At 37.7% G+C, this 14,465-nt stretch overlaps 1 protein-coding gene across 2 annotated transcripts in view; it reads left to right on the forward strand.

Annotated features, from left to right (window-relative positions):
* CSMD3 (CUB and Sushi multiple domains 3) overlaps positions 1 to 14,465 on the forward strand; it is an 857,474-nt gene that overhangs the window by 724,733 nt on the left and 118,276 nt on the right. For both annotated transcript variants that reach the window (XM_070391936.1, XM_070391937.1), the window contains 2 exons: positions 1,270 to 1,366; positions 8,432 to 8,536. In XM_070391936.1, coding sequence (XP_070248037.1) covers positions 1,270 to 1,366; positions 8,432 to 8,536 — 202 coding nt within the window. The remainder of the gene's footprint in view (positions 1 to 1,269; positions 1,367 to 8,431; positions 8,537 to 14,465) is intronic.

The following is a 14,465-nucleotide window of genomic DNA, read 5'->3' on the forward strand; positions in this document are numbered from 1 at the left end:
TCATAGATTAAGGAGGTGGTCATTATGTTACAATCATGCGGCTTTAATTCTGGTCTTCTTTCTGTCCTGCAACATTGCCAGTGGGCAGAATGCCTGTCACTCAGGCAGGGTATGTGCTGCCAGGTGGCACTCACCCCATGGAAGGAGACACTAGCATTCACTTGAATGGAAGAATGGCGAGGGACTATTTTGTGGATTGGACATTTTTAATGAATGTGATTGTTATAATTATTTAGTGATTGTGTCATGCTCACATCCATACATATTTTAGCTAAATAAAATAAATGAATTTTCATAGTTATTCCTTTCCCTGCTCCAAAACTGTAAAATATGTGATAACCAAAGAGAAAGGTAAGATCCACAGTGGTGAGGGTCCTGTGGGTTCTTGCCAAGCTCAAGCTGTGCCAACTGAAGTGCAACAAAGTAACACATGCTCTTTCTTTAAATAAAATTTAAGACACTGAGAGGATTATACTCCAGCATTTCCCTTATCAAACTTACGGACTTTCACAGTGATTTAGTTATTACCATTCCATTCATAAAATAAAAGATGCACATAAATCAATTACAAAGTACCATTTTGGTCGTGTATATTGAGACCTATTAATTATGTGCACAAGGGATAATAATGTTAAAACTTTTGTGTAGGGTTAATTTTGTTTGATATATGGAAAGTTCATTTAAAACTTGAAATATTTTTCTAGAAGGGTACCGAACAAAATGAATCATCATTAAGCTGTTTAATTAACCTAATAAAATAATGTGATGGGGAATTTTTTTAAAAATTAAAAAAGGCAGGAAATTGAACAAAGGTTATGCAAATAAAGGCAAATATAAGTATCCAGGATAATTCTAGGACAGTTTTTATTATAAGGTCCTACATACTTGTGGGCAAGAAGTCTGGTTGTTTCCTCTTAGCTAAAGAAAATGAGAAAACTCAATCAGTGACAAGAATCTAGACTCCAAACATAGAGGTTAACCAATCATCTGAAACATGCATTGGGATCCTAGCACTGAGACATGAGATTAACGCAAAGCTTTCAATAAAGTGAGCGCTCTGCGGTGGAGACAAACTCAGTGTCATATCCATAGTGACCACTGCTAGATGCCCCAGAGGCCTTTCTTATGTCAGAAGGCTCATGCGGGCCAGTGCCATAATGGTGTTCAGTTCTGTTAAATTTCTTCTATGAAGGGCCAAAGTGATGTGATCCAGGCTTTGAGCTATTTTGTTAGAAATAGGCGTTCTTAACAGTAATTGCTATCTCACAGGTACAAGTTGTCAGCTTCGCGACAGAACATAACTGGGACTCTCTGGACTTCTATGATGGGGGAGACAACAATGCTCCGAGACTTGGAAGTTATTCAGGTAAATAAGAGAGCGGAGCTTAAGCAAAGTACAGTTATACTTAGTAATTTTACAGTCTCTCTGTTGAAGAAGTGTTTCCTACAACTCTGACTTGGTGGTTTGAATTTGCTTTTTATAAACTGTATGCAATGAACTAAATCACCAAGTTAGAAGTTCAAAAGGCATTACCGGTAATGAAATAGAAATGGCTGTTTAAAACCTTACCATATTTTTATTATAATGGTGTATTTATTGATGCTTTTATGTTAAAGGTAATATTTTCAGTTGTGCTTCAGCAATCATATGTCTGCTGTGCCCCTTACCCTTAAAAAAATGAGCAATAATAGTTAAACATTAGACATTTCCTGGTAATTATGGTATATGCACATAGTAGAATGTTATGCAGCCATTAAAATAATTATAGAGACTGTGTAACAACATGGTCAAAGCTACAATGTACTATTGAGTGGCAACAAAGAGAATATACAATTATTTCTATTGTGAATGAGATTATATAAAATTAATGTATACATATGTACTGACTAGACGGTTTTAAGACTTACTAAGATTTTTAAAAATTTTTATGCAATAATCTAACAGCTTTTTTTAGCATATAAGAGGTGAAATTTTATTTGAATTTAAACTATATATATTACATTAACTTTAATTATATTTTAACTAGTGGCTCGGTGCAAGAATTTGTGCACATTGAAAGGAAGCTAATTAGAAGGTGGCTGGCGGGGCGGGACTGGGCAAGAGAGTTCAGACCTGCCCTGGAGCCAACCTCCCATGACCCCTCTCTGGCAGGCTGCACCTGGGGTGGCGCAGTGGCTCAGAGGCATCTGTGGAGTGAGGAGGGTCCCTCCAGCAGGTGGGGTCCCTCAGCTTGGCCTGCGGGGATTGGGTTACTGGCTCTCTGACATCCCCCAAGGGATCCTGGAGTACGAGAGGGCACTCTGCAAAGTTGCTGTCGTACAGGCTGTGGGACACGAATGCAAGTGTGCAGTAAACCAGATTTGAGGCCAATAGTACCCCAGCAACATCATAACTCATGGCCAAAGGTGAAGTTGTGCAGCCCCGAGAGGAATTGGGCTCCCTCCTCTCTGGTTTCGGGGGTGCATCGCCCGAACCAACACTGCCAAGTCACGTCAGCGTGGCAGCTCCTGTGTTGAGCATTTGCCCCCTGGTGGTCAGTGCCTGTCATAGCGACTGGTCAGACAGATGGAGGAGGGACACTTAGCATATTAGGCTTTTATATATATAGATTATACTAGAAATAGAAATATAATCTATTAACTCATACATTTCATATATACTGAAATAAGTTTAAATGGTTTCAAGTTTTTAATATATATATATATATATGTTTTGAAACATTTTTTATTGGTCTTTAGAGGAGAAGAAAGGAGAGAAAGAAACATCAATGTAAGAGCAAACATCAATTGGCTGCCTCCTACCTGGGACTGAGCCCAAAACCCAGGCATGTGCCCTAACCAGGAATCAAACCAGCAACCAATCAAATGGCGCCCAACCAACTGAGCCACACAGGCCAGGGATTTAATAGATTTTCAAATAGAGTATTGTAACCAGTTTTTTAGCATCACCGTTGAGGAAAGTAAAGGAGAAATATCTAGAATAGGAGTGATTTGGTTTAGTCATAAAATATATTTTAGATATTTAAACAAGAATCTTTCCTGAAAAATTTTTTATAAAATTTGAGTATACATTTGTTTATAATAGATTAGGTATAATACATTCTTAATAATGAACACACAGATGAGGATGATAAAAAGTGGTCAATAACATGCTCCTGATGACTGAGTGTTAGCTCTGTGTGAGGGTTGTCACACGTTTCCTCATTTGGTCTTTCTAGCAGTCCTCATAGGTGATTGAAGCTTAGAGAGATCAAGTTGCCCAAGGTTGTACAGACAATGTTAAGATGAGACTAGAGTCCAGCTGGTGTGACTTCAGAGCCGGAGACTGAAACTTAGATCCTCAGAGGAATGAAAGGCAGGTCGCGGGACCTTTGAGTTTTTGTTAATGTCTGTCTTCAGTGATTCAATTAGGACACTATGGGCTGAGATCAAAAGCACTTATATGTTCTGTAATGAATTCGTTGTGATTTCTTTTATAGAAGAACTAGAGGCCTGGTGCACAAAATTCATGCACTCGGGGCGGGGGAGGGGTTCCCTCAGCCCAGCCTACTCCCTCTTGCAATCCGGGAGCCCTTGGTGGATGTCCAACTGACGGCTTAGGCCTGCTTCCCCCAGGGGGTGTGGGCCTAAGCTGGCAGTCGGACATCCTTAGCACCACCACCGAGGCAGGAGAGGCTCCCACCACTGCCGCTGCACTTGCCAGCTGTGAGCCTGGCTTCTGGCTGAGTGGTGCTCCCCCTGTGGGACACACTGACCACCAGGTGACAGCTCCTGCATTGAGCATCTGACCCCTGGTGGTCAGTGTGCATCATAGTGACTGGTAGTTCCACCGTCAGGCCGAAACCTGCTCTCCAACATCCCTCCAGGGGTCCCAGATTGCGAGAGGGTGCAGGCCAGGCCGAGGGACCCCACTGGTGAACGATTAGGGTCAGGGAGGGACACAGGAGGTTGGCTAGCCAGGGAGGGACTGCGAGAGGGCTCCAGGGTATGTCCAGCCTATCTCTCTCAGTCCCAATCAGCCAGACCCCAGCAGCAAACTAAACTACTGGTCGGAGAATCTGCATCCTGGTCGTCAGTGCATGTCATAGCAACTGGTCAACCATTTGATCCAGTGATCTCACTTCTAGGAATATATCCTAAGAAATCTGAAGCACCAGTCAGAAAGAATGTATGCACCCCTCTGTTCATAGCAGCACAATTTACAATAGCTAAAATCATAGAAACTGGTTGACCAGTTGACTGTCTGCCCCGTGGTGGACAGTGAACATCATAGCGAGCAGTTGAGTGGCCTTAGCATATCATTAGCATATTACACTTTGATTGGTTGAACATCTGACCGGACGACCAGACACTTAGCATATTAGGCTTTTATTATATAGGATCAGTGATAAAGGTCCAAAGAGTTGTGCAAAGTAAGTGTACAATAACTAGTTACTTACCAAAAAATATTTGTAACACTATCAACTGATATGTTTTTGAGCTTTATCTTAAAACATACAATTGACACATATTTATGCTTGCCATTTGAAATTGCTTGAGTTATAATCTTGAGGATCTTTAACTATTTCTCAATGTTAAGTAGTCAAGAAATATTAAGCAGACATTTTATATTTTTACTCGATAATTGAATAAACTAGCTTATTTCCTTTAGAAGTTTAGAAGAACATCATTATGATGCATTTACTGAAAGACAAAACTAACACTAGCTCATATCTGGGAGTTTTGAATGCTAACTACCAGCTTTGCTATCAGAGTGTAAGAAACATCAAACAGATGTCCAAGAGACATATGAAAAAACTGCTCAAAGTCACTAATCATCAGAGAGATGCAAATTAACACATTTCGTACCGCTCAGGAGTTTTCTCGTGTTTCGCGTGCCATCTGTTAAGGACAGGTCACGAGTGTTCTTGTTTTTCACGTCCATGGAAAAAGGAGCGAATCTAGATACTTATATAAATTTTGTTTGGTCCCTCTTCATAGAGGAAAATGTTTTACGCAGTACCATACGTTAAAAAAGTACTAGGAACTTTAATTGTTTAGTTGTTTTTGTAAATAAAAATGTTATAATTATTGAAAAACAACACCTAAAGTGCATTATGATGATTTAAATAACATGCAGTTTGCCCAAAACCGTGTGGTCCCTGGTGTATGTCTTAGAGATTCCTATGCGGTATGCAATGTGTTAAAATGACCATGAGGTATCACCTCACACCTTTCAGAACGGCTAACATCAACAAATGACAAGTGCTGGTGAGGATGTGGAGAAAAGGGAACCCTAGTACGTACATTCCTGGTGGGAATGCAGACTGGTGCAACCGTTATGGAAAACAGTCTGGAGTTTCCTCAAAAAATTAAAAATGGAACTGCCATTTGACCCAGTGATCCCACTTCTAGGAATATATCCTAAGAAATCTGAAGCACCAGTCAGAAAGAATGTATGCACCCCTCTGTTCATAGCAGCACAATTTACAATAGCTAAAATCTGGAAACAGCCCAAGTGCCCCTCAGTAGATGAGTGGATAAAAAAGCTATGGTACATCTATGGTAGACCACAGAATACTATGCAGCTGTATAAAAGAAGGATCTCTTACCCTTTGAGACAGCATGGAGGGACCTGGAGAGTAATAGGCTAAGTGAAATAAGCCAGTCAGAGAAAGATAAGTATCACATGATGTCACTTATATGTGGGATCTAATAAGCAAAATAAACTGATGAACAAAATAGACCCAGAGACATTGAAGCATGCAACAGACTGACATATTTCATAGTGGGGAGGTGTGAGAAGAGATTAACCAAAAATTTTATGTGCATATACTAGTATATACAGAACCCATGGACACAGACAAGTGTGGTGAAGGCCTGAAGGGGTGGGCATGGAGTGTTGGGGATCAGTTGGGGGGGGGAAGGGACACCTATAATACTTTCAATAATAAAGATTTTTTTAAAAAGAAACATGATGGTACTTAACCTGGTATAAAATATCCTATATAATAAAAGAGAAACATGCACATTGACCGTCCCTTCGCTACACTCACCAGCCAATCAGGAGTGAATATGCAAATTAACCCAACAAAGATGGTGGAGTAATTTGCATACACAGGCCCCGGGCGGAGAGCAGAAGTGGAAGAGCCGGCATCTTGGGGAGACGCAGCTCCCTCATTAGCTCCCTTGGTCACTCCCTTGGGGTACGTGGCTCCCTCAGTTGCCGGGCGGAAAGCAGAGCAGGAGAGCTGCAGGCTTAGGGGGCTGTGGCTCCCTTGGTCACTCCCAGCACAGGGAACACCAGGAATTCTGGGAATAGTAGTTCTGATGGCAGCCCCAGGGCAGAAAGCAGAAGCCCATAGTGTGGGGATCACCAGGAATGCTGGGAATAGTATTTCTGGTGGCAGACGGATCTCCTAGACACTAGAGCAGCAGTTCTCAACCTGTGGGTCACGACCCCTTTGGGGGTCTAACAACCCTTTCACGGGGTTCGCCTAAGACCATAGGAAAACACATATATATAATTACATATTGTTTTTGTGATTAATCACTATGCTTTAATTATGTTCAATTTGTAACAATGAAATTGGGGGTCACCACAACATGAGGAACTGTATTAAAGGGTCACAGCATTAAGAAGGTTGAGAACCACTGCACTAGAGCAAAGTGAGCCTAGAGCAAGTTACTGTTGCGGTGGGGGATGGAGGGAAAGCAAAGGTGAGAGACATAAGTAAAATCAGAGTGTCTAGGAAAAAATTAAAGGGAAGATATCCTAAAACTTCCAGGAAATCTCCACCATTGAAGCAAAGAAAAAAAAAGCCTCTATTATTCTGTGAACAACAAACCAAACTGGGTTGGGAGTCTCAGACAACTCGCTCAAATGATTGCAAAGACAGAAACTCCTGGATTGGAGAGGGCTCCCAGATTGGAGAGGGTGCAGGTTGGGCTGAGCCCCCCCCACCCCCCCCCCCCGCCCCTGTGCATGAATCTTCATGCACCAGGCCCCTAGTATTATAATAAAAGACAATAAATGAATATATCTTCAGAACCCTTAAGCTAATATACCATAAAAATCACCTGCAAACTTTAAAATTAAGTGTATGGAATATTGAAGTCCACATGAAATTTAAAACATCCATTTAGCCCTGGCTGGCTTGGCTCAGTGGATGGAGCGTCGGTCTGCAGACTGAAGAGTCCTGGGTTCGATTCCAGTCTGTGGCACATGCCTGGGTTGTGGGCTTGGTCCCTGGTGGGGGGCATGCAGGAGGCAGCCAACCAATGATGCCCTGTCGTCATTGATGTTTCTATCTCTCTCTTCCTCTTTCTTCCTCTCTGAAATAAATAAAAATATACTTTAAAAAAATAAAATTCATTTTAGGTGACCATAACACTTACTACTCTGACTTTTCCCAGCTCTCATTGTTCCTATCTATTTTCAGGCAGTAATGTAAAATGATCTCAAAGATCTGTCTCCTTGGAAATAGTCAGGAACAATAAAATGAAAGAGACATATGGGAGAGATATTTCTATTAAAAATTCTGGAAAAACACTTGATGAATACATAATCTACATATATGTAAAAGGCTAATATGCTAAGTTTCTGACCATCCAGGTAATGATGTCATGTAGCAACGCCCAGCTTCCTCTCCGTAGCGACTAGCCTCCTTGCAGTTTCTTCAGCCCAGGAACATGATTTGCACTATACCCAGGTGAAAACACTTTACATTGTAACCAAATGTCTGTGAAGCGTTTTCCCGTGCCTCATCTCATTTGATCCTCCCAGAAGTCCTGGAAGAGGTGAAAGGAGACTTGGTGGAATCCTATTTTATTTTCATTAGCCCGAAAACGGAGATTTAGAAAGCTTAGGAACTTGACCCGACTGAAAAGTAGTAAGAAATGGTAGACCTTGAAAATGACTTCAGATTTTCTCACTGTCCAGAATATAGTCACTGCATCAGTTAAATATTTTATCCTTTGTTCTCCCTGCGTGATCCTATATAATAAAAGCATGGTATGCAAATTGTCCCCTCAACCAGGAGTTCTTAGGGGAGTTCCACCAGAGGGCAGGGCCAGCTGGGGGAAGAGAGGGAGGCCCCGGCTGGTGGCAGGCAGCAGGTAGCCAAGGGAAGGGAGGGAGTACCCGGCTGGCTAGGCTAAGTTGATTCACGCGTATGCAATACATACAAAGCTCTTGCTGGTGCCAATCGCACGTGTGTGTTTTGATCTGTTGTTGTCGATCATGAATTTGGTTGACACTTCTATTATAGAGAAAAGGCTAATAGTGATATTAAAATATTTCTTCTAATTAATTTCCTTTCTATGTGCACGAATTTGTGCACTGACCACTAGTGTAGTGATAACCTATTAGCCGATTAGTACTTAACTTACTTAGTTTTATTATGGCATATATTATGTGATTGGTGACCTGCTTTTTCAATTATCATTTCAGGAACAACAATACCTCATCTTTTGAATAGTACATCTAACAATCTATATCTAAATTTTCAATCAGACATCAGTGTTTCTGCTGCTGGATTTCACCTTGAATACACAGGTAAGTATAATACCAATTTACTCATCTTGCATAACCTAAATTTGTTGAATGGTGACCTTCCATTCCTCCCTCCCCTCAGCACCTGGAACCAATATTCTACTCATTGTTCCTAAGAGTTCTCCTTTTTGATATTCTACATGTAAATGAGATCATACAATATTTGTCTTCTCTGTCTGATTTATTTCACTTAGCATGACACTCTAAATGTCCATCCAAGTTGTTGCAAATGTAAGGATACATTTGGTTTTAATAATATTCCATTATATGTATATAACACACCTTCATTTCTTCATGTAGGCGGACACTTAAGGTGTTTCTATATCTTGGCTATGAATAATGCTGCAATTAATATAGAACTGATATCTCTTTAAGATCCTGATTTTAATCACTTTGGATCTATACCCAGAAGTAGTACCACTGGATCATGTGATACTTCTATTTTTAATTTTTTGAGGGACCTTTATGGTGACTATAACAATTTAGATACTCATCTGCAGAGCTTGAGAGTTCCCTTTTTGCCACATTCTCATCAATACTTTATATTTTTTTGCTTTGATAATAGTAATTCTAACAGGTTTGGGGTGACATCTCTTACTTCTGATTTACATTTGCTTGATGATTAGCTATGTTGAGCATCTTTTCATGTACCTATTGGCCATTTGTGTTTTCTTTGGAAAAATGTCTTATAGATATTCTGCCCATTTTTTAAAAATTTACCTTTATTGTTGAACGTACTACATATGTATGTCCCCCCCCCGCTTTTTCCCATTGACCTCCCTCCACCCCAAACCACCACCCCCCAGACTCTCACCGAACTATTGTCTGTGTCCATGGGTTGAGTTGTATGATTTCCTTATAAATGTTGGATGTTAACTCCTGTTTTTGTGTGTTTGGTTTCTTCTGGGATTTTTATTTTTCTTTGTAACCCCCTCTTCTGGTTTAGGAACAATCTGCTCTTTTTCAGTAAGGATCATCTCACTGTGGTGGGGAGAGCTCACGTATGGGTTAATCCACTCTTGAGCTCCATAAGTTCTACGCCACATCTTGGGAGCTTTGTTCACCTGGATGTGCTCAATGACCAGAGAATCTATATCTAAATCCTTAAGTTCAGCATTAATCTGTATTTTTAAGTATGTGCCGTAAAAATTCACCACTGAATTCATTGTTTGGCCTGAGAACACCTACCAACTCCACCATTGTAATGAAGGAATGGAGCACACTGCTTCTATAGTGACCTGGTGGCTTTTCAGAGATGCGTACCCATTATGGCCCAGGCAGTGTCACAAGCATTCTTAAACTGGGCAAGAAAATTTGAAACTCTTGATTTATATTATTTTGTAGGGTTTTCTGAGCAAGTGAATAGCAAAACATTTTCAGAGGTCATCTCAGTCCACTTATGGGAAGAGAGAGTGGATATTAATTCCTTGTCAGATAGATACATTGCAAACAATTTTTTCCAGGTACACAGGTTGCCTTTTGATTTTGTTGTTACTTGTGCTGTGCAGGAGTTTTGTATTGTTTTTGATGTAGTTCTACTTATTTTGCTCTTGTTGCTTGTGTTTTTGGTGTCATATTAAAAAAATAAAAACCAATTTCAAGGAGCTTTTCCCTATGTTTTCTTCTAGAACTTTTCTAAATCAGGTCTTATATTTAAGTTTTTAATCCATTTCTAATTAATTTTTAAAGTGGTGTAAGATAGGGATCCAATTTTATTCTTCCGCATATGATTATCCAGTTTTCCCCACACCATTTATTGAAGAGACTATCTTTTCACTATTGAGTATTCTTTATTCCCTCTTCAAATGTAATTGATTGTATATGAGACAGTTTATTTCTGAGCTATTTGTTGTTTGGTCTAGGTTTCCATTTTTATGCTGGTACCATACTGTATTGATTATTATAGCCTTTCTAATATGGTTTAAAATCAGAAAGAATGATGCTTCCAATTTTTGTTTGTTTGTTATTCAGTATTGCTTTGGGTATTTGGGTTCTTTTGTGGTTCTAATTGAATTTTAAGATTTTTTTGTATTTACGTGAAATAAGTCATTGGAATTTTGGTAGGGTTTGCATTGAATCTATAGGTAGCTTTAGGTAGTATGGACATTGTAACAATATTAATCATCCTAATCCATGAATACAGAATATCTTTTCATTTATTTGTGTTTCTATATTTTATTTTATTAGACTTTTATAATTTTCAGTGTGCAGATCTTTTACCTTCATGCTTAAATTTTTTCAATTATTTTATTGTTTTTATGTTATTGTAAATGGAATTTTCTTTCTTTTTTAAATGTTGTTTTAGTGTATAGCAATGCAACTAATTTATGTATGTTGATTTTATATCCTGCAACTTTATTAAATTTGTTTATTAGTCATATATATTTTTTTGGGTGGAGCCTTTAGGATTTTTTTGTATATAAGATAATATTATCTGCCAACAGGCAATTTTACTTTGACTTTTTGGTTTGTATGTTTTTTATTTATTGTAATTATATGTTTTAGGAATTTGTCTTTTTTCTAGGTTATTCATTTTTCTAGTGTTTAATTATTCATAGTAGTCTCTTGTGATCCTTTTTATTTCTGTAGTATCAGTTGTAATGTCTCCTCTTTTATTACAGTATTTTCAAATTCTAAAAAAGGAACTGAATCCTGTAGAAAATTTAAATCTGAAATGGGAGTAAGTGGCTTTTCTTGTTGGCATAGAAAAAAATATATTTAATCTCTCAACTTCCAACTAAACTTTTAAATACAAAAAAAGACTTATGCATCCAAGTTAAATACATATATGGGTTTGTATTTTGTTCCATAAAATGATGACAAGTCTAATTGGGTGATTGTTGGGTAATTTTGAGCTTACTGTCTCCCTCTGCCATTAGTACAGGATCACGTCCATTTAGGATGTCCTTTTGTCTCTTGCACTGAGCCTAGTCCCTGAATCGGATTAGTGTTCAAAACATATTTGTTGACTGAATAATGAGTGAGTGATACATCTAGAAATATAAGATAACAGATATATAATATTGGAATATATCATTGCCATCAGTATACCCACACTGATGTTGGTGTTCATAAAGGTATTTAGCACCTTTGTCTGTATATATTTTATAATTCTGTTGGCTTCTGCTTCCTGAAGGTAGTAACTATTATTTTCTCAGCATACTTTATCCATCACTGTAACATCATTACCTCTATGAAATTCTGATAGAAAAGAAACTCGCTATAGAGAAAGACAGAGGCTACACTGATAGGCATGTACTAAATTAATTTTTGACAATATTTTGAGTTTTATATTGAAGTTCACTTTTCAGCTACTGCTAATCTCAGATACAATAAATGCATCATTATAATGTTAATAGATTATAAATAAAAGATTTATTCTTCATTCAGCCAATGATTTTTTTTGAAATACCTACTACATGTCAGCTACTATGCTCAACAAGGGAAAAGCAAAGATAAATATGTCACAGTATCTTTCTTTATGAGATTATAGCATAGAATAGACAGAGAGATAAAGCAATAGTACAGTGCTCTGAATATAGGAAGAGAGATATTTATGGTAGAGTGTACAAAAGCGATAGTAATCAGCTCCATTTATGAAGTTCAGGAAATATTTCAAATAGTAGGTGACAATTTGGCTGAGTCTTAACAGGTAGGAGTTTTACAATTAGACAGCAGTAGATATTTTCAGCATGAATACTTCAGGCTCAGACAGTGCTATGATATATGGCATATTAGGAGAATTGCAACTAGTTCAGCAGGGCTGAACTAAGGTTTGAGGCAGCACAAGGAACTAATGCTTCTAAAGGTATGATGACTCCTGAAAGTTACAGGATGCCATAATCAGAAATTTAACTTTATTGTAGATGTCACAATATGAAAACAGCAAATGTTTCAATATATATTCATAATATAGACCATTAAGTAATCATAATCATAAAGAAATTATAGCAAGTTTTTTATGTCCCTTATATATGACTTTTGCATTTATAAAATATTTTCTAAAATTCCAAAAAGGTCCTTTTTTTGTATAAAATAGATAATATAAGATCATTAAAATTTAATAGGATAAGTTATCCAATGATCTTTAATATTTTTCAAACTTTTTTTTGGTTGGAAACTCTTAACTATATTCAATGAAAGATATTGAGCCATATCCTTATCAAGAAATAGTAGATACAAATATACAAAGAATTTAGAGCTTGACTGCTCTTCTTAAGGGAAGCAATGATTACTAGATTTAAATCTCACAATTTTTAAAAATATATTTTTAGTTATTTCAGAGAATAAGGGAGAGGGAGCGAGATAGAAACATCAATGATGAGAGAATCATTGATCAGCTGCCGCCTTCACAACCCCTACTGAGGATTGAGCCCACAACCCGGGTATGTGCCCTATCCGGGAATCAAGTTTGACCTTGTGGTTCATGGGTCCATGATCAACCACTGAGCCACACAGGCCCAGCAAACCTCACAACATTCTCTCTTAAAAACTTAAATATTTTGGCTGAAAAGTCATACTGTAAGTATAAGAAAACTTTAATCTTGATCTTGGATTGAAGAAGTAAAGTTGAGTACCTATGACAAGAAAAGTCTGATTAAAATGGTAGAGGGATTGGATTAGGAATGAGACAAACCTCTGTCCTAACCAAGTTTAAACATATTATGTAAAATGTGGGATTTTTTAATATTTTTAATTATTCATCCAACTATGATAAAACTAGTTATTGCTATAAAATGAGCAGTTAAAGAATGCTAATATTTTCTAAAGTATTTATCTGATTTGAACTCAACCATGTGGAAAAGGATTCACCACTGCTATTGCATAAGCATAAGAACAAATAATATGTCAATGTATTTTATATACAGTTGCTTTAAATAATAAGACTGACAACTCTCCTAATGGTCTAAAGGCTACTCACAGAGAATGGCATTTAATATTTTAGCTTTCAATTCATATAATCTCAAGCAAATGTTTTCTTTTTTTGTAAAATATATTTTATTGATTTTTTTACAGAGAGGAAGGGAGAGGGATAGAGAGTTAGAAACATTGATGAGAGAGAAACATTGATCAGCTGCCTCCTGCACACCCCCTAACTGGGGATGGATCTGCAACCAAGGTACATGCCCTTGACCAGAATCGAACCTGGGACCCTTCAGTCCGCAGGCCGATGCTCTATCCACTGAGACAAACCAGCCAGGGCTCAAGCAAATGTTTTCAAAATCATGCTTTGTGTTCAAACTGATCTCCAGATACTTCCTAAGAACTATTAGATATAAGGACTCTCCACTCAAGAGAAAAGCAAACAAACAAAAAACTAAGGACCATGTTTAGATGACAGGACAATATTAACTGCAGTTTTCAAAACCAGAAGGTTGAATATTATCAGAAGATGGTAAGATGATCACCATTTTTTAAAAATACATTGTGTTGAGGAGCCTAAACTAAGACAACAAAATATTTGCTGAATGTTTTCTTTTAATTGGAACAAAATTCTAAATAACTTCCTAGAGCAAAGTAAATATAATTTTTAAAATGCCAGCATTACAAAAATCCTATAGAGTTATATTAAAACATTATTTTTTTAATGAAATCATAACTTAAAGAAGTGAAAATATTCTCCAGGTATAAAAAGACCTTCCTTTTTGGGGAAATTAAATAAATGCCTTACTAAATAGTCACACTTAATGATATTGTCACCTAAAAATGCTCCAGTTGCATGTGCTTTTTTTAAAACAAAGTGAGTGAAATTAAATAAAATGGGAATCATATATTTAAAAAAGAAGGTGTACGGAGAAATAGATGAGAAATAGAGTTACAGAGGATGGAAAAAGTGGAGCTGGTAGGACAGAGGGACGTAGAAAGAGAAGAGAGAAAGAGAAAATGATACATTTAGTGGACAGTAGTGAAATCAGTGACAGAGGCTGCCTAA

This window comes from Myotis yumanensis, unplaced genomic scaffold, assembly GCF_028538775.1.
Source record: "Myotis yumanensis isolate MYYU_CA2020_CCGP unplaced genomic scaffold, mMyoYum1.0.hap1 SCAF_15, whole genome shotgun sequence".
Taxonomy (NCBI): domain Eukaryota; kingdom Metazoa; phylum Chordata; class Mammalia; order Chiroptera; family Vespertilionidae; genus Myotis; species Myotis yumanensis.